General features: G+C 49.3%; 1 protein-coding gene across 2 annotated transcripts; it reads right to left on the bottom strand.

Annotated features, from left to right (window-relative positions):
* Positions 1 to 13624: 13624 nt before the first annotated feature.
* On the bottom strand, positions 13625 to 26137 carry Sh3bp5l (SH3 binding domain protein 5 like). Of its 2 annotated transcripts, none has more exons than XM_038326893.1 (7): positions 26048 to 26137; positions 24971 to 25581; positions 18921 to 18983; positions 18655 to 18783; positions 17173 to 17334; positions 15895 to 16068; positions 13625 to 15421 (listed from the first exon to the last, which is right to left on the bottom strand). In XM_038326893.1, the coding sequence occupies exons 2-7, from the start codon at positions 25151 to 25153 to the stop codon at positions 14954 to 14956; spliced, it is 1179 nt and encodes a 392-aa protein (XP_038182821.1). In that variant the 5' UTR covers positions 25154 to 25581; positions 26048 to 26137; the 3' UTR covers positions 13625 to 14953. The 2 variants fall into 2 exon arrangements, with proteins under 2 accessions (XP_038182821.1, XP_038182822.1); XM_038326894.1 differs by having other exon boundaries at positions 26058 to 26134.
* Between the last annotated feature and the right edge of the window lie 119 nt (positions 26138 to 26256).

The raw sequence follows: 26256 nt of genomic DNA on the forward strand, positions 1-26256 counted from the left end.
CTAAGACCTATCTGTCCTGGAACTCACTATGTAAACCAGCCTGGTCTAGAACTCAGAGATCCGTCTTCTTCTACTACCTCTTAGAGTGCTGTGATTAAAGGCAAGTGCCACTATGCCCAGCTTCCAATAACTCATGTCTAATATTTCCTTCCTTCCTTTCTTCCTTCCTTCCTTCCTTCCTTCTATCTTCCTTTCTTCCTTCCTTCTTTCTTTCTTCCTTCCTTCCTTCCTTCTTTCTTCCTTTCTTCCTTTCCTCCATCCCTTCCTTCTCCCTTTTTGGTTTTGTTTTGTTTTTATTTTGTTTTGTTTGTTTCATTTTGGTTGGTTGTTGTTTTGAAACAAGCTCTTACTATACTGGTTAGCATGGAATTCACTGTGCAAACCATGCTGGCCTTGAACTTGCAGCAATCCTCCTGCCTCTGACTCTCATATGCCAGGATTAGAGGCATGCGCCACTATCCCGTCTAGAACCTTTTCCCTTATTCTAGGTTGAAATGGCATGGAACAGAATCACAACTAGCTGAGATAACATACGCAAGGAACAAATATGTGATGTTGTAACATCTAGTCCCTTGGGATGACTTGCTACCACAGCTTCACATAACCTCTATGGTGACTGATGCACAGGATAACATGGCTATTGTCTCTCCCTTGATATCTACACAGCTGGCAACAGCCATGAGGGTTCCATAGTACTGCACCTGCCTTATGCAAAGGGAAGAGATGAGTTTCTGTATCCTAAAACCTCAAGATGCAGGATGCAGACCTGCAGTGGGAGGAGCTAAAGAGCAGAGGCAGAAAACAGCTGCACAGATGAACTCATCAGTGTGGGGAATAGGCCAAGGGCCTGCTGCCCTGGGCTACGAAGGGAGGCTCCTCTTTATGAGGGAGACTTTTTGACTTAGGTTAGCCTAGTGAAGTGAGTCACAACCAATTTCCTCATCCTTAAGAGAAGTGGACAGAGGAAAAGAAATTGGTTGGAAGTCTTAATTATCATCTTCCTGAGTTAGGAACGTTATTGGTGTCCACTCTTGATAATGTGCACATAGACACAGGCCAATGAAATGCAGAACTGGGCTGATGTCACACTGGCCTGGAATCACTCGTCACTTTTACAGCTCACAGCAGCCTGACACCCAGCAGAGCAAGATCTTCTGGGGTGTCTAAGGTCTCACAAGGAAAAAAGACAGGTGGCATTTGTATCTCTCAAGGACGGACATGTGTCGTGCAAAGGTAGAAGAGGAAATAAGACTCTGCAAACATTCTGTCCCTCTTTATGACACCAGTCATATGCCTGGCAGTCAACCAAGTCATCTGCATATATTCTTCCTGGGCGTGTGCAATAGCTGAGAAAAAAAATGAGCCAAAGAGTGAGGCCTAGAGGTGGGAGAGCTGAGCTGGATGGGAGACTAGGCCCTGGTGTCGCCCACAAGAGAACAAACAATCAACTGTGTGGCTTTCTTCTGGCTTCAGGAGACCCCAAGAACTTTCCAGATCCATGCAGCTACTTATAAGAGCCCAGACATAGGGGAAGATAAAAGTGTATGATTTTCTTACATGAACTCTGATTCTAGAATGCCTAGGAGGAGGGCCCGGTACCTGGTATGATTCATTCTGGATATGTTCTTCTGTCCCAGCACTGTCCCCATCAAGTGCTCTCCTAGAGCCTCTAATTGACCCGTCAGGGCTGGTTTGAGCCTGAGGCTGGGTCCCTCAGGCTCAAGACTCAGCTAAGCCCACAAACCACTGTGGAAGTCCCATTTTCAAGAGCCTGACAAAGGAAGAGATGGTTGTTGGGTGAGGGAAGCCACCAAAGTAAGTCTGGAGAGCCTAAACCTGAGCCTCAGAGAGTGCCACAGCATGGAGGTCCTGGACCAAAGTGCATCGGAAGGCCTGCAGTTGCTAACCAAAAAGTGGGGCGTCAGATCGGGAGGTAGTGGCAGGCAGCCTGGTGGTGGCATGACTTGATGACTCATGCAGGACGTCACTGAAGGTGACCTAGGGAGACCATGGTTCCAGGCCATGACAGGATGGCAACACCAGGCTGCTTCCTTGAGGTGACCCATCAAGGAAACCCTGGAGAGATGTAGGTGCTGTGGGAACCTGAAAGGAAGGGCTAGCCCAGTTGCCTCGGTTCTTGCTTCAAAACTGGGTTTTCCACTCACTGATTCTTATTTCAGAAAGAGCTTCCCAGGCTCACACATGAACACACACATGATGAGGTGGGACAGGTTGGGGTGGGGTGAGGGACTCAACTGTACCTCAAAAAATAAGAAGGTAGGGTGGAATGAGAAGGGGAGGACACTGAGGTGCGTGGAGAATATGCTCAAAGTCTGTTATATACTTGCATGCAAATGACCTTTTGTAAACCTGTGTAAGAAGAGGAAGCCAGGGGAGTGTGGGAAATGTGGATGTTTCCAGACACAATACATACTTGTACACAAAACACTCATACACACAAAATAAAAGTAATTAAATCTTTAAGAAATGAAAGTAACGGTGGGGAGGAGCACTGTGAAATACTGGCTTCCAGAGATGACACAGCTGTGGTGCTCATGAACTCACTGGGGCTGTGGTTAGAAGCCAAGGCCTGCAGCAGGTCAACAGCATCAGTCGATAAGTTCTAACTGGACTATGGGTTAAACTAATAAGGAGAGGACATAAAGGAGGCAGGGGGTATCTGTGGGGAAGGAAGAGTGAGCTGTGGGTGGATGTGATCAATGCATACTCTGGTTCTAGGAGCTCTGATGCCATCTTCTGGCCTCCGGGGACACCTGCACATCTGTGTTGCACATACATACTCGGGCACACACAGAAAACCAAATGTTCAAAAGTCCCACTGGTGAAGAGGGCTTCTGCTCAGGGCACTGGAAAACCATCTTGCTGGGATGTCACCGGGCCCATACTCATAGCCGCTGAGACCTGTTTAATGCTCTGTGTTGCTTCTTTCCACAAGCAGTTAAGATGATGTGCAAAGAGCTGGGGCTTGTTGGACTCCAGTGGAAGCTTATGAGCTGTGTGCTCCCTTCTCTGTGAGTCACGCCTTCCTAATCTGTTAAAATGGTGAGTTATACCTACCTGGGGGAAAATGAGATGTGCCTCACCCCACTCGTTTATGAAATAGTCCAGGAAACAATTTGCCATTGGCCCCATATACCTAACGAATGAGATTTGTGAGCCGAGCCCAGGAGGAAGTCCTGTGTCCTCTCACGGTTCTGTTCAGGGCCATCTCCTCATGTAGGGCCCAGTCAAAGTCAGAGGAAGAGCTTGCTCTCCTCACACGAGGCTAAACAACATGCTGAGAAGCCCCTAAAGGCTCAGCTCTCCTTCCCCGGAAGTGTGTGCTCCACTGCTGAGGAGCCCAACCTAGACCCACCCTCCAAAGCCGGAACTCGTGGACAGGCAACAACAGCATTTGCACCAGAGCCCAGGGTCAAAGCATCAGAAACTCCAGAAGGAAGCAAACGGAGGGCACTTCCCCCTTCGGCATGCCACAGAGGTTCCCTGGAAGGTGGAAAGAAGGAAGAAGACTTCATAGAGGGAGGTGGGGTGGAGGTGGGAGCTAGGGAGGAGCAAGGAGAGGCAGAGGGTGAGCCCCCCTCCTCCTCTTGTCCCCCCTGTGCCACCCAGTCTGGGAGGCCACGTTGGCACCACATCAAAGGCAGGTGGATGAGCCTGGTCTGTCTCCAAATAATACACTGCCTTCCTAGAGCCTCAGTGGTGTGGCAGGTGGCACTGCTGTTTTGACTTGTGTCTTCTTTAAAAGAAGTTTAGAATTGGCCCTCAAATAGACATTCTCCCTTGCCCCCCATACCAAGTCAGGGTTTCTCTTTAATAGTCCTGGCTGTCCTGGAACTTTCTCTGCAGACCAGACTGATCTCAAACTCAGATCCACCTGGCTTAAGGGCAGGTGCGAGGATCTCCCTGGAAAGGGGACATAGATTAGATTTTGTGGGTGGACTAGGGATGGGTGAGGGTGGGAACGGGAGGATCAAGTAGTAGGGGGGAGTAAATACTGGGAGAAACGAATGGAATAGGGGGCATCTCAGGGGCAAGGTGGAAACCTAGTGTAAGGGAAACTGCAAGGTATCTACAAGAGTGACCCTAGCAAAGACGCCTAGTAATGGAGGACACCGAGCCTGAACCAGCCATCTTCTGTAACGTTTTGACATCCATCTTCAGCCTATTGGCCCATAGTAACTGGCAGACTTTCCCATGAAGCAGGAAATGTGTTTGTTACCTCTCGCTTATTGGGCAGCTACATGGTGTCTCTCTGACTCTGCCTTCTTTCCTCCTCTATCTCTGCTTGGATTTCCTCCTGCCTTACTATATTCTGCCCTACCATAGGCCAAAGCAACTTCTTTAATAATGGCAATAAAACATATTCAGTATACAGAGGGGAATCCCACATCAACTGGAACTCATAGGACTTTCAGAGTTCAGGGAAACTGTAGGGGTCTTACCTAGGTCCTCTGCATGTATGTTATGGCTGAGTAGCTTAGTGTTCTTGTGGATTCCTAACAGCGGGACTGGGGGCAGTTGCTGACTTTTTGTCTACTTATGGGACACTTTTTCTCCTATTATATTGCCTTATTCAACCTTGATATGATAGATATGTGCCTGGTCTTATACTAGCATATTATGCTGTATTTGGTTGATGATCCTGGGAGGCCTGCTCTTTTTTCTGAGGGGAGATGAGGGGAGGGTGGATTTAGAGGAGAGGAGCAGTAGGGGGAGAGATTAGGGGGAGGAGAAGGAGGGGAAATTGCAGACTGGATGTAATACATGAGAGGAGAATATAAAAAATAAGAACTGGCCCTCAAGATAGCTTAGCAGATAAAGGTGCTTGCTGCCAATTCTGATGACCTGGGGTCAAACCCTAGCTCCCAAACGGCAGAAGGAGAGGATAGACTCTTGTAAGGTATCCATTAACCACCACACATGTACTGTAGTATTCAAGTACACACCCACACAAATACACACACAATAAATAAGATAAGCAAATTACTGGAAAAAAAAGACATTCAAGTCTGAGTATGGTGGCCCATGCCTGTAATTCCATCTCTCGGTAGCAGCAGTAGGAGGTTTGCAAAATTGAGTCTAGCCCTGGGCTACATAGAAATTCTGTGAGAGAAGAAGCGGAGGAAGAGGAGGAGAAGGAAAGGCCGGGAGCTGGAATGCTGGGGATCTCAGCACTGGAAAGTAGATGTCAGAGGGTCAGGAGTTCAAGGCCTCTCCCAATAATGAATCTGAGGCAGGCTGGTCTGCATGAGAAAAGCAGGAAAAAGGGCCTGAGAAATAGCTTAGGGGGTAAAAATGCTAGTCATGCAGGCCTGACAACCTGAGTTTATTCCTAAGAACCCACATACAAAGCTGGATGTGTGCCATGCAGCTGTAATCCCAGAATGCCTAGGACAAGGTGGGAGGCAGAGGCAGGAGAAGCTCCCAGGAGCTTGCAGGTCAGATCGCCTGGAGTACACAACACAGCAGCAAGCAATCTGACCACTGCACATGTGCTGTGACGAGAGAGAGAGAGAAAGAGAGAGAGAGAGAGAGAGAGAGAGAGAGAGAGAGAGAGAGAGAGAACCAAAGCTAGGTGTGGTGGCCTTTGATCCCAGCACTGAGAAGGCAGAGGCAGGAGGATCTGAGTTCTAGACAGCCTGATCTACAGAGAAAGTTTCAGGGCAGCCAGAGCTGTTATACAGAGAAACTCTATCTCAAAAATAAATAAATAAAATGAAGGAAGGAGGAAGGTAAGGGAAAGAGAAGGAAGAAAGAAAGGAAGGAAAGAGAAAACCAAGAAAAAGGAAGGAAGAGGAAGGAGGGAAAGAAAATAAATTAGAAACTTTACGACAGTTCAACAATTTTATTTTCTTTGGGAACCACAAATGTTGCGTTTTTGTTTTATTTGGTTTGTCATAATCAATGGCTAGAATGGAGAATTGTGGAGGAGTAGCAGGTCTGAAGGGAAAATAAGCAGAAGAACCAATGAGGGCAGAAAGCACGAAGGGAATCTCCTGTACCTGCTCCCCAGGCTTCCCGTGCCTTCTGAAGCACTGGAATAACTTCCTCTGGACTATGGTGCTATTTTAGGAACTACATGTAAATTTCCAACATGTGATATTGGTGACATAGGCAGTAGAGAGCCAGTATTCCTATATGATTTTTGTAGACTGTCACTTAGATCCAGAAGCAGAAAGCCGCTGGTATGTCCAGAGTTCAGCCTGGCTTCAGGTGCACAATTCCAACCCAATTCAAGTATTTTTTTTCTTATTTCAAATATGTCCATCTGGCTTATGTAGAGCATGAGTGGACTGTCACAGAAGGCTTTTCCAAGATTATCTTGTGGTTCAAACGTCCTCAAAAACACTCACAGGGATGAAAGGAATTTGAAGTATCTGGCACAAGTGCTCCATGGTCAATAAAACCCCGTTTGCAAAGGTGGGCTCCATGTGTGTGCGGCGGCCATGTCAGAAGTCTGCACACACACTTCCCAGGGGTCCGCTGAGTCAGCAACAGCCAAAAAGTCACCTCAGAACTTGTACATTGTGAAGATGAACAGGCATTTATTCAAGGAAAATTCAGCAACCCCATCCCCCCGCCCAGTTCATCTTTGGTGTCCTAACATGAGGCTATGTTTAGATGGCCAGAGGTCTGCATTGCTACCAAGTCCTGATCATGGTATGGTCCTGCCCATCTCAGCTCCAGTCTCCTGCAAGGTGGTCTGACAAGTCCTCAGAAGTGTGTGGAATCGTGCACAGAAGACAAGCTCTCCCTCTGGCTAGACCAGGCTTCAGCCTTTTCCTTCTCCCATGAGATTCTCAGGGAAATTTTAATTCCTTCTCTAGGCTGCAGGCTCTGAACCATGTTTAAGATTTGGGAGGTAAATAGGCCTTTCCCTGTGTTCACTGCAGTGTGGGCATTAGATGTTCAAACCTGAAAAGGCACATCCCACGCAGCACAGAGGTCTCACAGCCTGAGAGTCTTCAGGAAAGCAACAATGTTTTCTTCATTACTTAGAGAGTGGAATGTTAGCTCCTGTAGTCAAACCCACAGAGATAAGAACTTACACATTTAGTGCCTTGAGTTAGCTCTGTACAAGGGGGGTGGTAAGTTTAATGTGTCTAGACCAATACAGCTGTTAAATTCTCTATAATGCCAACCCAACACGGTAAGATGGGAGACTCTTTTTTTTTTTCACCAAATTTGACAACACAACTAAATTTCCAAAATTTCAAAATATGTGCATGTATATGTCTGCGTGCTGGTGTACCAATAATCTTAGTGTGTTCTGCATGAAGCGCGGCAGCAGTTACCCCACCCTGCAGTCACCTAAACAGAACTGTGGAGACACCCAACACATTCCATTAAAACAATCAGTAAGTGACTAGAGAAACGGTTCAGTTGTTAAGAGTATTTCCTGTTCTTACAGAGGACCCTGCTTGGGTCTTCAGATACCTCACAACTCCCTCTACTCCAGCACCAGGACATCTAATTCCTTCTTCTGGCCTCCGAAAGCGCCCATATCACGTACAAATACGCAACACAGACACACACATACACCTACACACATACACACATCTCTTTCTTAATTAAACAAAAAAATGAGTGGAAAGGTATCTCATCAGTTAAGAGCACTGGCTGCCTTTCTTTGCAGAGGATCTAGGTTTAGCTCCCATCACCTGCATGGGAACAACTGTCTGTAACTCCAGTTCCAGGGGCTCCAACACCTTCTTCTGGCTTGGTCTCACAAGCACTGCTCACATACGCAGACAAAAGACACATAAAATAATAAGAGAAAAATCCCATGAGACATAAAAGCTCCATGCTGAGCATCTGCATTTTGACTACCAAATGGCATGTTTCGAGTCCGCTGAGTTCCAGGCATGTGATTTGTGGAATTCACAGGCAAATCCTCAGGCTCATTCTCCCAGTCCTCTTCCTAATAGAGTTCTTTCCAGAAAATATTTTTTTTTAATTTGAGCAATCTTTTTTATTTTTTTTTAAATATTTATTTATTTATTATGTATACAATATTCTGTCTGTGTGTATGCCTGCACGCCAGAAGAAGGCACCAGACCCCATTACAGATGGTTGTGAGCCACCATGTGGTTGCTGGGAATCGAACTCAGGACCTTTGGAAGAGCAGGCAATGCTCTTAACCTCTGAGCCATCTCTCCAGCCCCGAGCAATCTTTTTTATAAAAGCCCTAAGAGTATAAACAAGACCTCGTATTTCTTTTTTAACGATTTAACTTTATGTGCATTGGTGTGAAAGTATCAGATCCCCTGGAACTGGAGTTTCAGACAGCTGTGAAATGCCATGTAGGTGCTGGGAATCGAACTCATGTCTCAGGAAGAACAGCCAGCAGCATTTTTTTTTTTAAGATTTATTTATTCCTTACGTATACAGTGTTCTGTCTGCATGTATGCCTGCAGGCCAGAAGAGGGCACCAGATCTTACTACAGTTGACTGTGAGCCGCCAGGTGGTTGCTGGGAAATGAACTCAGGCCCTCTGGAAGAGCAGGCAGTGCTCTTAACCGCTGAGCCATCTCTCCAGCCCCTCCAGGGAAAAATTTAAAGATGTTCCAGGAATGTGACTGCTCTCCCACATGCCTTCTCTCTACTGTGTACTCTATTCCCTCATGGGGTCTGGCTTCCTGTTACAGTGTTAGATAACAACCTGCACTGGAGCCAACGGAGGGTGAGGCCTGTCTAAAACTCCATTTATTGGTAATTTCCCTGACACCAGGTCCATAAAGCTCTTATCTGTCAGCAGCTGAAGAATTCAGAGAGCCCCAGGAACAGCCCCACACCTAGGAACCTAAGGCAAGTCAAGATAAGCGAGGGTAATAAAGCCAGTGTGGTTGTGTACAATACTGGCGCCTCTGCCAACATTTATGCTACAAAACACTGGGCATTTCCCTTAGGAACCGTTTCCCACTTCTCCCAGCCAATCACACATGTATCTTGGGGGTCACTTCCTCTCTGATGCTGCGCATACTTTGTATTTTCTTAGATTGTTTCAGAGTTCGATGTTTGTTTTTAAGAGTTCAGTCAAGCCTGAGCCTGACAGCCTCAACAAGCTTGGCTCTGCCACCCAAACTCCTATGTCAATTAAAAAAGACAAACGTGGGGCTAAAGAGGTGGTTCCGCAATTGAGTGTGCTGCTCTTCCAGGAGATGTGAGTTCGGTTCCCAGCACCCACACAGGACAGCTCACAATTATCCGGAACTTCAGTTCCAGGGAATCTGGTGCCCTCTTCTGGCCCTTCTCAGGCACACACAGAAACATAGACATAAAAATAAAATTTAGATAAGCTAACTTTTAGGATAGTTTTATGTCGATTTGACACAAGCTATAATCCCCTGAGAGGAGGGAAGCTCAATTAAGAAAATGCCTCAATAAGATGGAGCTGTAGGGCCTTTACTTAATTAGCAATTGAGCAGGGATGGGCCAGCCCATTGTGGATGGGGCCATCCCTGGGCTGGTGATCCCGGGTTCTCTAAGAATGCAGGCCAAGCAAGACATGAGTTACAAGTCAGTAAGCATTGCTGCTCCATGGCATTTACCTCAGCTAGAGTCTCGAGCCGCCCCCCCCCCCCCCCCCCCCGTTTGAGCTGCTGTCCTGACTTCCTCTGATGATGTCCTGTGATGTGGAAGCATAGACTGAATGAAGCCTTCCTTCCCCAAGTATCTTTGGTCATGGTGTTTCATTGCAACAACAGTAACCCTGTCTAAGACAGGATAGAAATATGGGGACATTTATAAAGATATGGGGAAGTAAAAGAAAGAGCCCTTCACTCTAGAACCTGGTTGAAGCCTCCTAAGACAGCAGCACAATTAGCATTTACTGCGAATTTGAAGGCATGGAGTTAATATTTCTCTTATATGAAAGTACTTGCAAGTAAAAAGGCTAAAGAACAGTTAACTTAAGGCCAGAATACATACGACCTCGGGTCAGGCAGGTCTCACCACTCCCAGACAGTCTCACAAAAACTATTCTGTGTTAACCTCAGGCTGTGTCCTGCTCTAAGTCACTCCATGCAGTGTAAAACTTTTTTCAGGTTGTGCCTTGCCCTGCAAGGGTAAGTAGCTTTTGAGTCCATTTTAGGATGCACTGTGCACCTGAGGGGGTGGGGAGGGATAAGCAATGTAACCATCTATCCAGCTCCACATGACATGGGCTGATAAATGACTTCTGGGAGCAAAGGGGGTCCCACCTGTAAATTTATCGGGATGACTGAGACTGTAGATGCGTATAGGTATGTTAGCATCCTACCAGGAGGGCCAGCAAGATGGCTCAGCTGTTAAGACACTTGCCGCCAAACACTGGAGACCTGTGTTCTGTACTGGATCCACGTGGTAGGAGACAGCCCACTCCCACAGATTGCCCTCTGATGCCCGCACAGGCTGTAGTGTGTATGCTGCTTCCTTGGCCCCCAATACACACATACACACGCACGCGCACACACACACACACACACACGCACACACGCACGCACACACGCACGCACGCACACACGCACACTCGCAGTGCTCTTAGCTGCTGAGCCATCTGTCCAGCCCCTGGCTTTAATTTGTTAAGACAAGTTCTCCTGCAGCTCAGGCAGACCTCTCACTATGTAGCCCAAGCTGATCTTGAACTCTGATCCTCCTGCTTCAGCTTCTGTGCTGAGATCCCACACTCAGCCTTAAAGGGATGGCTCAGGATAGACTACTGTCCCGCCAACATGCAAAGATGTCAAAGACACAAGAAGTGCACCTACAGGTTACAACACAGTGTGATGTGAGCCAAGTCCAGGTGAGTGTTGCATCTGGACAGAAAAAAAGATTCGGAAAGATGGGACCCTAATAAGCCCTGAAAAGGTGTGGTTTTTCGTGAGAATGACAGATGGGTGAGAGGAGACTCACCAATCCTTCACTCAACTTCATTTTGTCCTGTTTGGATTTTTTTATAAGCAGATGTTACTTTTGTAATCTGAATTCCTAGTATTTTACTAACATAAAGGCTTAGGCAGAATGAGGGTGTAGCTCAATGATGGGGCATGGGGTAGACATCAGTGGTGGGGAGTGGAGTGGAGCTCAGTAGCAGATCCCGAATTCAGTAGGTTCAGTCCCCAGGACTATAAAAAAAGAATGTCCAAATGCCTGAAAAACTATTTTTCTCATAACTATATTTTTAATCTAAGTAGCCAGAAGTTAATCTTTCTAGGAGCAATATGCAGTTTGGATGTTTTTCATGCTTTATGGATGAAATGTGACCTAGACAGAGCATTCACAATGAGGCAGCAGGTGAGTCTCCCTTCCGTCAACTCCAGGGCCCTGCTCCTTCACTGCATCCTAGGTCTTGAGTGGTCTCTCCTACTTAGAAAAGAAACTCTTCTTGATGACCCCTTCCTCCACGTTATACATCAACATATCAACTGTTTGTTTTCATACTGTGTGATGAGCACACCTGTCTACCCCAGAGGAGACACCCAATACCAGCAGGCATCGCCTCACACAGAAAGCAGAATCTTCAGCAGCAGCGACTACTACTCCACCACCACTGGACTTTCCCCATGTTCCCAGTTTGCCCCGCCTCCACCCCATACTCTGTATGACCACATTATCTTACATCATGCACCAAACACCCCACAGGACAGTCTTCACTGCCACTTCAGTGCCTTCAACTACCTGAGGTTTGCTATCTAATCCAGCCCCCTCCAAGCACACAGGGACAGGGACTGGGAGCAGAGTGACTCGTCCACGTGTGCACAGACCATCGGGGCAGAGTCACGTTCGGGATGCCAGGGAATTGCCGATTTCAGCTGGCTTCTGCTTGCTGCAGATAGAGCATGAGTGACAGCCAGAGAAGCACCCTCCTGCTCCAAGTCACAGTCGTCAAGCTGTCGAGTACACACAAGAGAAGAAAATGCAATCTCTGTAAACATTTCCTCGTCGTGCACAAGGGCAGGGGCCCGGGTTTAAGATCTGAAGCTGCAGAGAATCAACAAGAGTCACTGTAGCATCCAGGCTACACACAGCTGTGCTGTGATAAAACTGTAAGCTCTCCCCAAAAGACTGAAGACTTGACTCTGGGGCTTTGTACCGCTCAATCCTGATCTCCTAACCGAGTCGACTGCTGTAGGTTTGGGTTGCAAGGGGGACAAACAGCAAAAACACCTTTACAGATTTCCGGGTACAAGGTGTGTGCGGAGCATAGGGGAGCCTGAAGCTCCAGCCCCTCAACAGGAATGACACCCTCTAGAACTCATCCCAGGTGGCATGTGGAATGACAGTGTGGACATGAGAATGAGTCATCGCAAATGTGTGTGGTCAGAGATGCTGGTTACGTAAAAAGCACCCTTGTTAGCAAGGTGGGGGTTTGCTGTTGGGGAGCACCTCCAGAGAGACTGGTCTTTTCATGACATTTTCTGACCTTCCTAGCTTCTGTTCACTCACCTTATCTGGCAGATAGGACAAAGCACATGAAAGCAGCCCAAGCATCCTGAGGCTCCACTGCACCAGGAGTTTAAGGACTCTGCCTGCTCCCAGAGACCGGCCAGCACCACCTCAGAAGCTCACTCCTGAGAACTATATTATACTAAGTTTGCCAAAAGTCATTTTAGGTGGTTTTTTTTTTTTTAACATAAAATACTCCACTAAACCTAACTATAGTAACTACCTCACTATATCCAGCAGAATGACCCATTCCACATCTTGACTGCAGACAACTAATTTTTAAGTCTATCCAACCAAGGATGTAAGCCACAAACTCACAGAACTCCTGACAGATCGGGGAAGGTGGCCTCAAAGGAAGACCTGGACGGTGCCTGTCAATAGTGAATGCTGTTGTACTGGCTCCCGATGGCCCTGGGGAGCCAATGCCCACAGGATCACTACTCTGCTTGTACCTCTGACCTTGGGCCTCCACCCTGCCCTTCCCTGCTACCTAAAGCCCCTCCTGGGCTGACCCATTACCTCAATTCAGCTCTAAAGGCCAGCAGCATGCCCCAGCTATAATGAGACCAGAGTCTTTTGATCATGGCTTTGTTTTTGAGACAGGGTCTCATGTGGCACAGGCTAGCCTCAAACTCTATGTAGCTGAAGGTGACTTCGAACTTCTGATCATCCTTCCTTCTCCTGAATGATAGGATTACAGATGCGGGTCACATCTGTTTAGAAGGCACTGGAAAGCGGCAAGGCTCAGCTCCAGTCCAATCTTCACCTCCAAGGCTCCTTGTGGACCCGATTTACTGGATTTTTCACAGGTCTCTCCCATTCTTGTCTAAATACATTCAGACCTCTCCTACCTATAACCAGACATGCTCCAAGTCAGGATTCACTACCTATGTGAACACGTCAGACATGCTCCAAGTCAGGAGTCACTACCTATGTGAATATGTCATGATATTGCAGATTCCTAATTTGATCCCTCCCCTTCCTTATGTGCGGACACACCCAGGACACTATGTGCCGTGCCAGCACTCTGGAGTCTTAGTCCCAACAATGGTCACTCCAACCCTGTAGGTCCTCTGCAGCAAGCCCACCCCAGCACTCGTTACACACACAGTCTTCTGGGCACTGGTTCCCCAGCCTTGTCCACATAGCCTGTGTGTGACCAGACAGTACTCACGGCTGTTACATAAACTATTTTATTAAATAACCAGGACTGACCCTTTCCCACACACACCAGCACATGCACTCGCACACGCGTGTCCTCATTTCTCTTCTTCCTGAACAGCCACCTCAAACCCCACGGTTCTCATCGTGACCATCCTCAAACCTGAAAATTGGGAGCTCCCATGTGAGATGTGGGTGCTCTTCCCCCAGCCCTGGGCAAGCCCCCTCCCCATCCTCCTGATGGAGCAGGAGGTCAGCTCTTCCAAGGCACCCAGATCTGGTGTGGTTTCCCTTCACACGACCCAGGAGCACCAGCGTCCAGAGCTGCTCTTTGAGGCTGGGACCCCACACTTCAGGTCAACTCCTCCCACACACGGGAGGCTTTGCATCTGTGCTTAAAGCGCTCACCAAAGGTTCCTGGAGTAGGTACTATCTGGCGTGAGGAAGAGTGATAGAGAACAATTTTGAGCACCAAATTCCCTAATGCCACCCTGTAGGAGGGTGCCAAGCTCCAGTTCAACCTCTACCCCCCCCCCAAAAAAAGCAAGCCCAGAGCCACACACGAGGAGGCAGGTGGGGATGGCAAGGTCTCAGCCTTGAGAATCTCACATCGCTACCCTCCAGCATAGACCCCATCAGGGACCTACTAGCACCTTGGCAATGAGAAGGGCCCAGCCCAGCTGGAGACAAACCACACAGACATGGGCCATTTGAGTTGGTCCTAATCGCCACGTTGGTAACAAGGTTGGGCTCCTCCACCTGACACACAGCACAGCAGCGAAGGTCACAAGGGGTGCACTGACAGAAGGTAGTGTCTTCCAGAGGCACACGGACAGTTTACACATTGCTCACAGGCAGGCTAGGACAGAAGGACAAGAGCACAGGCTGCCGGGACTCAGCAGCATATCTAGGGCACCCTGGGGAGCTGCCTTCTGGGAAGACGATGCCAGGAAGCAACAGGTGAGGGCCTGTCCAACCACTTGGGCTAGGACACGTGTTCTCACATGACCTTCCTGCGTCTTTTCTTGACCAAGTTCCCTGAGGGGAAAAGTCAGACAGAAAGAAGTCAGGTCGGAAGAGGACATCAGAGAGCATGAGAGACTCAAGTGCCAGGAGGGGAAGAGGAGACAGGGCCAGAGCGCAAGCCTTCTGGGTGGGTAAGGCAAAGAGAGAGCTGCCTCCTGAGAAGGAACAGTGAGAAAGCTAGGGACACAGGACTGAGACACAGCTGACCTTGCCCAGGGAAAGCTGCAGACCAGACCTGGGGCAGACAGGGCTCGAGGAGAAAAAGGCCTGCGGGGCCCTGATTGCCCATATTGAAGTCAAGCCAGCACACCGCACAAAGCTACAGGCTGACGCTGCGCTGGTGCCGGCCCCCTCGGACTCCACCATCACTTCCGCGGCGTCCCCGACTCTGGGGTCCCAGCTCCTGGCCATCTAGACTGGCATGGTCTGAGAGGCCACGCAGGTGCTCCACTGAGTCACACTTCTGCAGGTCAGAGGCCACGGTGCGCAGGCTCAACAGGCTCAGTGTGTCCGTATCTGGGCCTGGACCAGGCCCAAGGCTACTGCCCTCTTCCAGGCCCCCGCCCTCTGCCCCTTCAATCCCACTGTCCCCATCCTCAATGCCCTCAGGACCAGCTTCAGCCCCCACAGGGGAGGATCGTCGTGGACCCAAGGAGTGAGGAGGCAAGCCCCGGCGCCGGGCATGAATCTGTTCGCTGATCTGCTCCAAGTTACGCAGAGCCACTGAGTAGCGGGTCTTGGCCTGTGCCACCTGCTGCTCCAGTTCTGTCACCTTGGCCTTGTGCTCCTGCAGGGGGAGACAGGTAACCCATAAGATGTCTTCTGAACCCACTCAGCACTCTTCCCTAAGGTCAGCCTCCTTCCCCAAAGCCCCTAGATATCCTCGGCAATACTGAATTGCAATGCTTTTTCCAGCCCTGCTACACCCTCTGAATGTCCCTCCTCACCTGAGCCCCACCCAGCCTTCCTCCCATTGGCTCCTCCTCCTCCCTTTCTCTCCATTCTTCCTCTGCATCTGGCTGGTTTGCCCCCATTCCCAGCTTCCACCAATTCTCACTTTCCTCAGTTACCTTTGCTTCTTGATCAATGTTCTCTACCAGCTCAAACCGCTCACTCGGGCCTCCCACTCCTGCAGGGTCCTTGAGCACTTGCTAGAGCACTTGGCTGATCTGGCAAGGTTTTACCCGCATCAGTCCCCAGCACTGACCAAAGAAGGACACCAGCACTTCCTCTACCGGCCCATCCTTCAAGCTTAGCTACCTCCAGGATTTGACTGAACTGGGCCTTGAGCTCGAAGTAGGGGCGGCTCTTGCCAATGGCTCGCCGGAGGGTCTTCTGCAGGGCCTGGACCCGAGCCTCAGCCTGCTGGCACAGCCGAGTCACACGCTGATGCTCCCGTTCACCTCGAAGCCGCTCTTCCTCTGCCTCATTCACCTGGCCCGGAGAGGGAGGAGGACACACATCAATGAGCTGGCATACATACATGCCCCTCATCAGCCCTAGGCTGCCACTATGCACACTGCCTGGGGGAACCTGAAAAGGGATGTACACAAAGCCCCCCCCCCCCCACACACACACACATACACTGTCTACAAAGTGAGACGGACCGGGATTGGGGACAGCAAGAGCTTCTTACCATCTCTTTCGGACACAGATCTCAAGCACTTGCCTCTGTAAACACCTCTTCCCCACAGTCTTGCCTGTCATGGCCTGTATGACATGCCACTCAGCTTTGCTGATACCATGGAAGGGTGTTTACAGCCAGCTCATTCCCTAAGTGTGGCTGAACACCCTCAAGCACACTGCAATTGAGCAGCCAAATCATCCTGCGGGCCCCTCAGTGCCAGTGGCTAGAGTACAGGACAGGGGGCACTGCCTATGGAAAGGCTTGCTGGCTTCTCCTGGTTTCCACACGCTCCCTATCTGTGTATAGTCCAGAACAGCATGGAACCAGGAGATTTCCAGGAGAAGTAGAGAACCAGACAAGCTCGTGGATGCCCCCCTCCTTATGGTTACCCAACACACCTACACCCATTCATGAAGCTCACAAGAGATAAAGTGTCTTCTCTAGGCATCCAAAACTGAAAGACACAGTCACTACCCAGGAGCTGACACATGCCACGGACAAGCTGGAGGAGGCACAGTGAGCCCATGCCAGGGTGCCCCCTTTCCCAGTCTACTTTTAGGAGCCTGGAAATGGCACAGAAAGATACACTGGCAGAGTGCAAGACAGTGAAGGGAAACTTCCTGGAAACAGGAACAGGGAGTTACACGGCTGAACCTAACACGCAGGTACTGAATCCAAAGCCACTGCCTGGAAGCAGCTCGTGGGTCAGCCCCACCCAGAGGACAGAGGAGAGTAGAGGAGGCCTCCTAAGAGGGAAATGTTAGAATGGAAGCTCTGGAGGGCAAGCAGGGCAGCGGTAGGACAGATTCCGCCCTAAATGAAACCAGAGCTAAGAGAAGGCTGGAGGGGGAGAGAGAGCAGAAGGGGTGAGGGGGTGAGACGAAGCAATGTAAAACGGAGCAGCCCCTTACCTTACAGGTAGCATGGTTGAGCATCTCCTGCCAGGTAGGGTCCAGTCGATTTTTGTCAGCCATGACACCCTGCTCAGCCACAAAGACCATCTCCCGGGCGGCATTGTGCATGCTCACAGCCCGCTCATAGCGCAATGCTGCCTTCTGTGTCTCCTGCTGGGCCTGTGCGGAGAGGGCCATCAGGATGGAGAGTCCTGAAGGACCTCAGTCACCCTTAAGATCCCTCAAAGGGGTAAGGAAAGACAAAGAGGAGGGCCTACTTATACTGTCAGCTCCAGTTCCCAAACCACACTAAGAACAGATGCCATCAAAGCAATGCTCTACAGATTCGAAAAAGAAATGCAGAAACATGGAGAAGATACTGCTGCCAGGACATGGTGGCCCCATGAAATCTAGCCAGACTCTGTGTGTGTGTGTGTGTACACGCAAACACGTGCGCATAAATAAAACAACTATTTTTAAATAAAAATATTTACGTATATCAGGTTATATGTATAGGATGCTTATGAAATGTACATGAATTCCCTGTTTTGGTTTGATTGTCATCTCCAAGGTATGTCATTATATATAGGCATATATCCCAAAATCTGGGGAAAAAGACCAAAATACTTCTTAGCCCAGAGAAGGGAGAAGGAAGGATAGAAAGAATGAAGCCATTAGTAAGACTGAACGAAATTTTCTGGACAAGACCCAATGCCGCCACACAACCATTTCTTGACCATGAGACCATTTTCTTACTTTTTATGTATTTATATGTGTGTGTGTGTGTGTGTGAGAGAGAGAGAGAGAGAGAGAGAGGAGAGAGAGAGAGAGCACAAATGCCACACGATGCATGTGGAGGTCAAAAGACAATACACAGGAGTCAGCTCTCCCCTTTCACCATGTGGATTCCAGTGAATGACCTCACGTCATCAGGCTGGGGAGGAAGCGCCTTTATCCACTGAGCCGTCTCACTGGCCCACTGAGCCCATTTCCTATAACTGTTAAGAACCTCAACTCACAGGCTATTCAGAGAACGTCTGGTGCCTTATTCTCAACTCCATATAGAGACTGAGTCCAGAAACAGACCCTGCAGGAAGCCCTCCCTGATTGTAGGTCCAACTGCCCTCCTGCTTAGTTCTGTCAACTAGACACAGCCTAGAGTCACCTGAAAGGGAATCTCAGCTGGGGAATTGTCCAGATCAGACCAGCCTGTGGGCATGTCTATAGGACATTGTCTTGATTGCTAAATGATGTAAAAGAGTCCAGCCCACTATGGGTGGCACATTCCCTGAGCAGGTGGTCCTAGACTATATAGGAAAGCTAGCTAAGTATAAGCCCTCAAGTGAGCCAGCAAGCTGGTTCCTCGTGGTTCTGTCCCAGTTCTTGCTTAGGTTGTTGCCCTGACTTCCATCAGTGATGGACTATGACCTGGAAATTTACGAAACCCTTACCTCCCCCAAGGTCTTAGTGTTTGTCACAGTAGTAAAAACACAGGCATACCTCCTTAGCCAGTCGTCGAGCCTCATAGTAGGGCCGGGCCTTCTCAATACAGCTCCCCAAGTGAGAGCCCTGAGTGTTAAGCTTTCTTGCAGACTCCTGCAGGATCCTCCGATAAGTGGTCCTGGCCTCCTGGAAGGGAAGATACAAAGCAGGCATACAGGTCTCAGAATCTCATTTCTCAGATACATCACTGTCTCAGCCTAGGAAAACACAGATAGAGAGATCCCCAGAGAGCAGCCCGAGGGTGTGGAGAATGAGACACTCACGTCCAGCTGTAGCTCCACCTGGTTGATCTCCTCGCTAGCCTGGTTCAGATGTTCCAGCTCCTCCTGCCAAAGAAGGGTGTGAGTTAGAACAGGCACGAGGAGCCTCAGGTGAACGACACTAGGCAGGGAGGAAAAACAGAGAGAAAATCCCAGCAGACTGGGGAGCAGAGTGAGTCACTTGAAAAGGGCTAAGAAATGCAGGAGGGACTGTTCCGGTGGCACACTGTCTGGGCCAGAGGACAGTCTCCTGTAATCTTCCCAGTTCCACTTAACTGAGTAGTCAGACCCCATGGCAAGTATGAGGAAACCCCAGTTCAGGGGATGCAGTCCTACACACACACAGAGCAGCAGCAGCGAGCCTCACTCTCCACCAGAACACACTACTTCCTCTTGATGGGGGAAGTTTTCTAGAAGATAAAGGATTCTCCTTCCTGGGCCAGGAGGGTCACACACTTAGTACATGCTTACTACATAATTACTGCTCAATATTTAGAAAAATGTGAGCACGCTGGGCGGTGGTGGCGCATACCTTTAATCCCAGCACTCGGGAGGCAGAGGCAGGTGGATCACTGTGAGTTCAAGGCCAGCCTAGTCTACAAGACCTAGTTCCAGGACAGGCTCCAAAGCCACAGAGAAACACCCCCCCCCCAAAAAAAATGTGAGCACAGGGCCTGTAGAGATGTCTCAGGGTTTAAGATTACATGTTGCTCTTGTAGAGGTACCGGGTTCAGGACCCAGCACCAACATGGTAGTTCACAACCACCTACAGTTCCAGCTCCAGGGGAATCCAGTGTCTTCTTCTAGACTCCAAGGGTACTGCATGAACATGGTCCACATACAGATATGCAGACAAGACACACACATAAAATAAATAAATCTTTTTTTTTTTTTTTTTTTTGGTTTTTCGAGACAGGGTTTCTCTGTGGCTTTAGAGCCTGTCCTGGAACTAGCTCTTGTAGACCAGGCTGGTCTCGAACTCACAGAGATCCGCCTGCCTCTGCCTCCCGAGTGCTGGGATTAAAGGCGTGCGCCACCATCGCCCGGCTTAAATAAATCTTTAAAAAGAATGTAGAAAAAAGAGAAAAAAATGAGTGGAGCTGGAGAGATGGCTCAGAGGTTAAGAGCACCGGAGGAAGGAAGGAAAGAAGAAAGGAGGGAGGGAGGGAGGGAGAGAGGGAGGGAAGGAGGGAGGGAGGGAGGCAGGCAGAATTTAGAACATAGCACACACAGAGGTGGTGACTCCAATCAGTGAGCAAAAGGTTCTTGGCAGCAGTAGACTTGTGTGAAGACGGGTACAGGGACCCCAGAGACTGCAGGGTCAGCCACCTGGGCAAGAAAAAGCCGGAGCAAGATGCCTGGAGCCCCTGTTCCCAGCAAGAAGGCGAAGTAGAGCAAGTGCTCCAGGGAGACAAGTTGAGGGGCACAAAGAAAGACCAGTGAGACAGGCACCATAGGAAGAGCGGAAAATAGAGACCCAACTGGCAGAGTGAGTCCCTAGAGCCTGGGGCCACTCAGTCTGAGATGTAAGATGACAAATCCGAGCAATGGAAGGAAAGCTGGAGGGATCACAGAAACAGAAGTAAAAGCTATTTACTGTGTTCCAAGAGGAAGAAGAGGGGAAAGACCCCAAGGAAATGCAGGACACAGAAACACAAGGGCTTGTTGGATGATCAAAATGAAGACCAAAGACCAGGGAAGGGAAGGGTTCCAAGAGGTTTTTTGACCAGATCCCATCCAATGCAGTACAACTCTTCTCACCTATTCATTTTTCTAATTATGAGTATAGGATGAGGGGTATGCATGTGAGTGCAGGTGCCTGCACAGGCCAAGGCATCAAATTCCCCTGGAGTTACAGCTGGTTATGGGCTGCCCAACATGGGTGCTACGAACTTAACTCAGGCCCCTGTAAGAGCAGTACATGCCCTTAACCACTAAGTCATCTCAGAAGCCTCCATTCCCCCCGCCCCCCCATGCAATGATCTGGTAGTGGCAAGGAGGAATCTCAGGAGAAAAATCACTAGACCTACTAGTTGGAATGTCTCACTGGTCCCTGGGTCTGAGAGAAGAGCATGGACTCACCCTAGATCTCTCAGTGATGGGACAGAGAGCTAAGAAAGGTGCTGGTTACAAATCATTCTCCCTTGCCTAAGAGAAAACATTCAATCCCAGATCCTGGAAATCTGAGAATACCCGTTAGAGTGCTGAGCTGTGCCAAGGGCTCTGCATCGGGAAATGCCAGGTACTTAGTCACAGGCTCCACAGGGCAGGTGCTCAGCTCCAGGTGCTGCCTCCACCAGTCCATGCAGTCTGCCTGCTGTTCATCCATGACAGCCATTAGACAGCAACTCCACCATCTTGCCCCCTCTGCATAGATGTGATGCTGGCTACCAATCGCCTGGCTTGGCCCTCAACCCAGTGAGGGGGTTGGACTGGAATGAAAGAGCTCACTTATTTCATAAACAGAAGCCCAAGTGCACACTTCGAAAAGACACTGAAAAACTAAAAGTACAGGAAACTGCTCCCATGTGTCCAATAAGTTCCAAGACAGCCAGGGCTATACAGAGAAACCCTGTCTCAAAAAAAAAAAAAAAAAAAAAAAAAGAAAGAAAGAAAGAAAAGAAAAGAAAAGGAAAAGGAAAAAAAAAGAAAGAAAAAAAGGACAAAGCCTGCCGATAGATCTAACTAGTGTTCACAAAACTCACGGAACCAAGAGAAGCCCTCCACAGACGGACAGGCATGGTAAGCAAGGAGGAACAGCCACACTGAAGCATCATGGCGAAGTACAGTGGGTAGCCGCTGAGCACCCAGAGTGCTGTTGTGGACAGTCAGCAACACATTCCATTTGGCCTGTTCCACCAGGAACTGCTGGCACTCAGCGAAAATGGAATTCAGGGAGGACAGGGTCTGAGTCAGCATGCATCATCTGTCAGAAAGCCAGCAGCCAGCAGGAAGATGACCTTCTTGGGGCACTTTGGGTGCATTCCCAGAAGGCCAGGCCACTGAGTCAAAGCATGGGTGCTTGACTACAATGTTTCTGCTCCACCCTTGGATGCTCCTGGTCCTCTTCCACAAACCACCAACAGCCCAAGCAGAAGATGAGTAAACAGGGCCAGGTGGTGATGACTAACAGATGAAAAGGAGGACGCTAAGGTTGCAAAGTAACCCTGAAGAACTGGGAGTAAAGCAAGGGTGTCCACGTAGCTTTTAAAAAAAGTATCCATAGAAAAGAAAGTAGAGCCGAACATGGTGGCACACACCTATAATCCCCAGCACTCAGGATGCAGAAGCAAAATGATCAGAGTTCAAAGTCACATGAGCTATATAGTGAGTTCAAGACCATCAACTACATGAAACACTATCTCACAAAAAACAAAACAAAACAAAACACCCAAGGAGGCAGGGAAAACAGAGGGGGCCAGGCCCATCCCAGTACCACCAATCCTCCCACTCCATCCACCAACCCTCTTTCCAAAAGCTGGAGGACTTGAGGAACTCCAATGGAAACCTTGATGGAGACACGACCTTTTCTGAAGGGGTAAACAGATACTACAGGCAGGTACAGACCAGTCTCCAGTCTACTTCCAGACATCCCACCAGATGACAGACAAGAGCTACCTGCCTGTCAGCCATGGAAACCCAGCCCCACATTAGGGAGCCTCACCCTGAGGATAGCATTTCCAAGAAATTCAAAATATTCCAAAATAGGTCAGAGCCCTGCCTCTGGGCCACCCCTTGCCTAGTGGACTCAGCCCTGGCTGTGCTTTAATTTCACATCTTATCCTGTTTGGCAGAGTAAATGAAATGTTTTTGAAAACTCCCTAGTGGGTTTTGATGGATCTGTTAATGGAGACACATTAAATGTGTTGAGAATTCCGAAAATCGGACACTCCCTGAAAGAGCCGAGGCACATTTTCCAGGCATGCACTATCAACACTAAAGCAAACTCTTGCTAACTCACCTCCTCGGTACCAGAGAATACAAACGCAGAAGGGCAAAATGTTGTGCCACCACCTCAAAACTGTGGTATTCCTCCCACCAGGCTGCTTTTTCCTATGGCAAAATCTACAAAGTCAGGCTGAAGAACTGACCTATCTGTGCCTGTGTCATTAAATGGGGTGGAATGTGGGGCCTTCCCTCCCCGTGCAGCCTACCACGCTCCACTAAGTGCTCTATGGCTTAGCAGAAGAGACAAACCCCTTTGGTGCCGGTCACACTGCAAGCTCCCTGGAGGCAAAGCTGACCTTACGCGTCCTCAGGGCATCCAACACTCCCAGAGCTCGTGTCTGTCAGAACTGTGGTGGCAGAAATGTCCCATCAGCACCAGCAGCCACAGTAAGAACTGCAGGTCTTGGTCTACCTGATTACATTTCCACAGGGACTCTGGTGTTACCTTTCAGGCAGAGCAGCACAAGTGTGCCTCTCCATTCTACTTCCTTTGCATCCATGATTACTGGGAAAGCACACAGGACAAGAGGCAAGATGGAAGAAGGCAGGAGAGAAGGCTTCTCCAGAGCAGAGCAGGGGATGTTTCAGGAAGGTATAAGAAGTGCATTATACGCCCTTCTCCTCGAGGAACAGAGAGAGCTCCTTAACGATCTATAAACGCTACCAAAGAAACAAGCAAAAGTATTTGAAAAAAAAAAAGAATTCTAGATTTCTGTGCACAGCGAATGGGAGCTGTGCAAATCAGACAAATCAAATCCCCCACTTTATAGACAAATTGAAACTCAAAAAAAGTTAACTTTCTCAACAATCACAAATCATGGGGCTGAGGCAGAGGCTCAAGACTTTTTTGTGTGTTTTCTCAGTGGAGGACAAGTCTTTAGAATGAGCATGAGAAGCTGAGCTGTTTTCAATTCAGCACCATAAAGTAGAGCAGAAATAAAGTACTGACTCATGCCAGAAAAGACTAGCTCACCAAATTCTTCATTACACGCACACAAACAGCCCAAGAGAAGCCTTACTACACACACACACACACACACACACACACACACACACACCAAAACCAGCTTTACTTTCTTTGCAAGTAATTGGCATTACCCAGTTAAGGTTTGTTGACAGACAAGCCCAAGAATTCAAACTTTAGGATGCTCTGGCTACCTAGAAGGAGATAAATCACTACCCCAAATAACAGAACCTCAGAGATGCAACCTACCCAAAAGGCATAGTTGGACCCCAAACACAAGCACATGCTGGCCATTATTTTCCCAAGAAACTTCCCTTAGAGTCCTCCTTAGCCAGCACCCTGAAACACTACAGAAAGCTCAGCTTCACCGAGCCATCTCCTCCACGGTGCTCGGTCACTTCATACCCACTTCCCCGCTGTCTCTTACACAACCATCCGTGCCTTACCAACTAGACTGGACACATTCCATGGCCATACACTGTTCTCTCATTCTTTTGGTAAATCGACAATTCCAAGAGCCAGGAATGTATATCAAGGACTGATCCCAACTGGTCTAAATCCTTGCAATATAAGAGACTCTCTGCTGGGCATGAAGGTCACACTTTTAATCCCAGCACTTGGGAGGCAGAGGCAGGCGGCTCTCTTGAGTTCTAGCCCACCATGGTCTAAAATACCCCGTCTCAAATATATATATATAGAAATTTGTATAGTGCCTTTCAAATACCCGAAAGATCACACAACTAGATTCTGAGACACTGCCAAGAAGGCGGCAGAAAAATGGAAAGATCCCCTCACTTAGCCTCAAAACTGCTCCCCAATCTCAGTCACTCCCTCTTGACTCCAGTACATGCAAGACATCTGGGCTCCCAGCCCCTCTGCTCAGTCAGAAAGAAGAACAAAGGTCCTATGCCCTGAAGTGTACCATCACCCAGCATACCCCGAGGAGGGCCCGGGCTCCACATCAGCACTTCCGTTGGCACTTGTCAGGATAAACCACAATGCTTGGTGCGCATACCTGTTTTCCTTCCCCACCCCAGTGCACTGTGGGAGAGTAAGTCTAAGACCCTGCTCCTCGGACATCATCTCTTCAGCGAGTCTGGAACCTGGGCTTCTCTGCCCTCCATCCACTCGGCCTTCTCACCTGTATCCTAGGATCCAGTTCTTCCTCCTCTCTAGGGGACAACTTGGTCTCACTGCTGCTGCTTCCACCTCCTCCAGGCTCCTCTGCGACGGGGCTCCTAGGGACTTCATCCTCTACCACCTCTGGCCGCAGTTCCCCCTGGGGAGTCTCTCGGCCTCCTGGAGCCTTTTTGAAATCAGCCATGCTGGCTGGAAGAGGGCAGAGCCCTATGCACAAGAGAGGGCTGACATGCTGGGACCAGGGCCCCAGCTTGAGGCTTCCTGGGCTTTGGGTGTCAAAGAGAAGGGCTTCTCTTCTCAAAGGCAGGGGGAAAGAGGGCACAGGACGAGCCTCACGCTCGGTTAGAGGCCGAGATTCAAACTATTGGCGAGGTCCCTATAACTAAAGCCTTGTCTGTGCGAAAGTTCTTCACACCCCACCACAGGGAGTCCACCAAGAGACCCCAGCAGCAACAGCCCCAAATCAAGGAGCAAAGGGGGCCTGGATCCTGGGCCGAGGCCTACGAAGAGGAGCACCATTCGGGTGGGTGGAGGCAAGCGCCTCCAGGCTGCGGTGGCAGATGGAGAGACGGCTAAGTCCGAGCAGAGGCTAAGAGATGAGCCTCTGGGGAGCTGCAGGAGAAACAAAGGCCAAGTTATATATGATGTCAGCATCAGAACCTTGGCCAGCAGCCTCTTCCAAGTCCTGGGTCTCCCAAAGACACCACTGTATCCCAAACACAAACTTGTGTGGTCTGACCAGTCCCCACCTCAACTTCTTTCCTCAGGCCTCAAGGACTTGAGGTGCGACTCTGCCCCTGTCCCTGTTCCTCTCACTCCAGCCCCTCCCTAGTCAGCATCTTCCAGACTCCCCTCTGAGCCCCCACCCTCTCATCCACTCCCTCCTTCGATCCAGCCGGTCCCCCACCACCCTCTCCGGCTTAGCAATTCACCTTCTAAGCCTCTCAACCTCGCCTCACCAGTCCTGAGGACCATCTGAGCCTCCAGGCTCTAACACCACACTCTTCCTCAGTCCCAAGGCCTGAGTCCCAGTCATCCCTAATGACCAAAAGCAAAAATATCCCCGTTCTGGCTTTACCTCAGTTTACCTTGCTGTGCGGGGAGCGTCTAGGGAGCAAACAATCTTCCCCCGCCCTCCCCGCAACAAGACTGTCCAACCAAAAACGCCTTGGCGGAGAGGAAACGGAAATATGCCATCGCGTAACAACGCTATCCCTCCCTTCCTCACTGACAAGCAAGCATAGCCCTATGGCGCCGCTCTTTGTCCAACATCGCCTTTCCTGGCTT

The sequence above is a fragment of the Arvicola amphibius genome, chromosome 4 (assembly GCF_903992535.2).
Source record: "Arvicola amphibius chromosome 4, mArvAmp1.2, whole genome shotgun sequence".
NCBI classification, from domain to species: Eukaryota; Metazoa; Chordata; class Mammalia; order Rodentia; family Cricetidae; genus Arvicola; species Arvicola amphibius.

What these genes read in the sequence shown, in the direction of transcription:
- Sh3bp5l (XM_038326893.1), bottom strand. Translation starts at nt 25,153, where the DNA reads ATGGCTGATTTCAAAAAGGCTCCAGGAGGCCGAGAGACTCCCCAGGGG. An exon ending in AGGTGGAGCTACAGCTGGAC is followed by an intron (nt 18,784 to 18,920) that starts GTGAGTGTCTCA and finishes CTTCCCTTCCAG; the next exon opens with GAGGCCAGGACCACTTATCG. An exon ending in TCAACCATGCTACCTGTAAG is followed by an intron (nt 16,069 to 17,172) that starts GTAAGGGGCTGC and finishes TCTCCGGGCCAG; the next exon opens with GTGAATGAGGCAGAGGAAGA.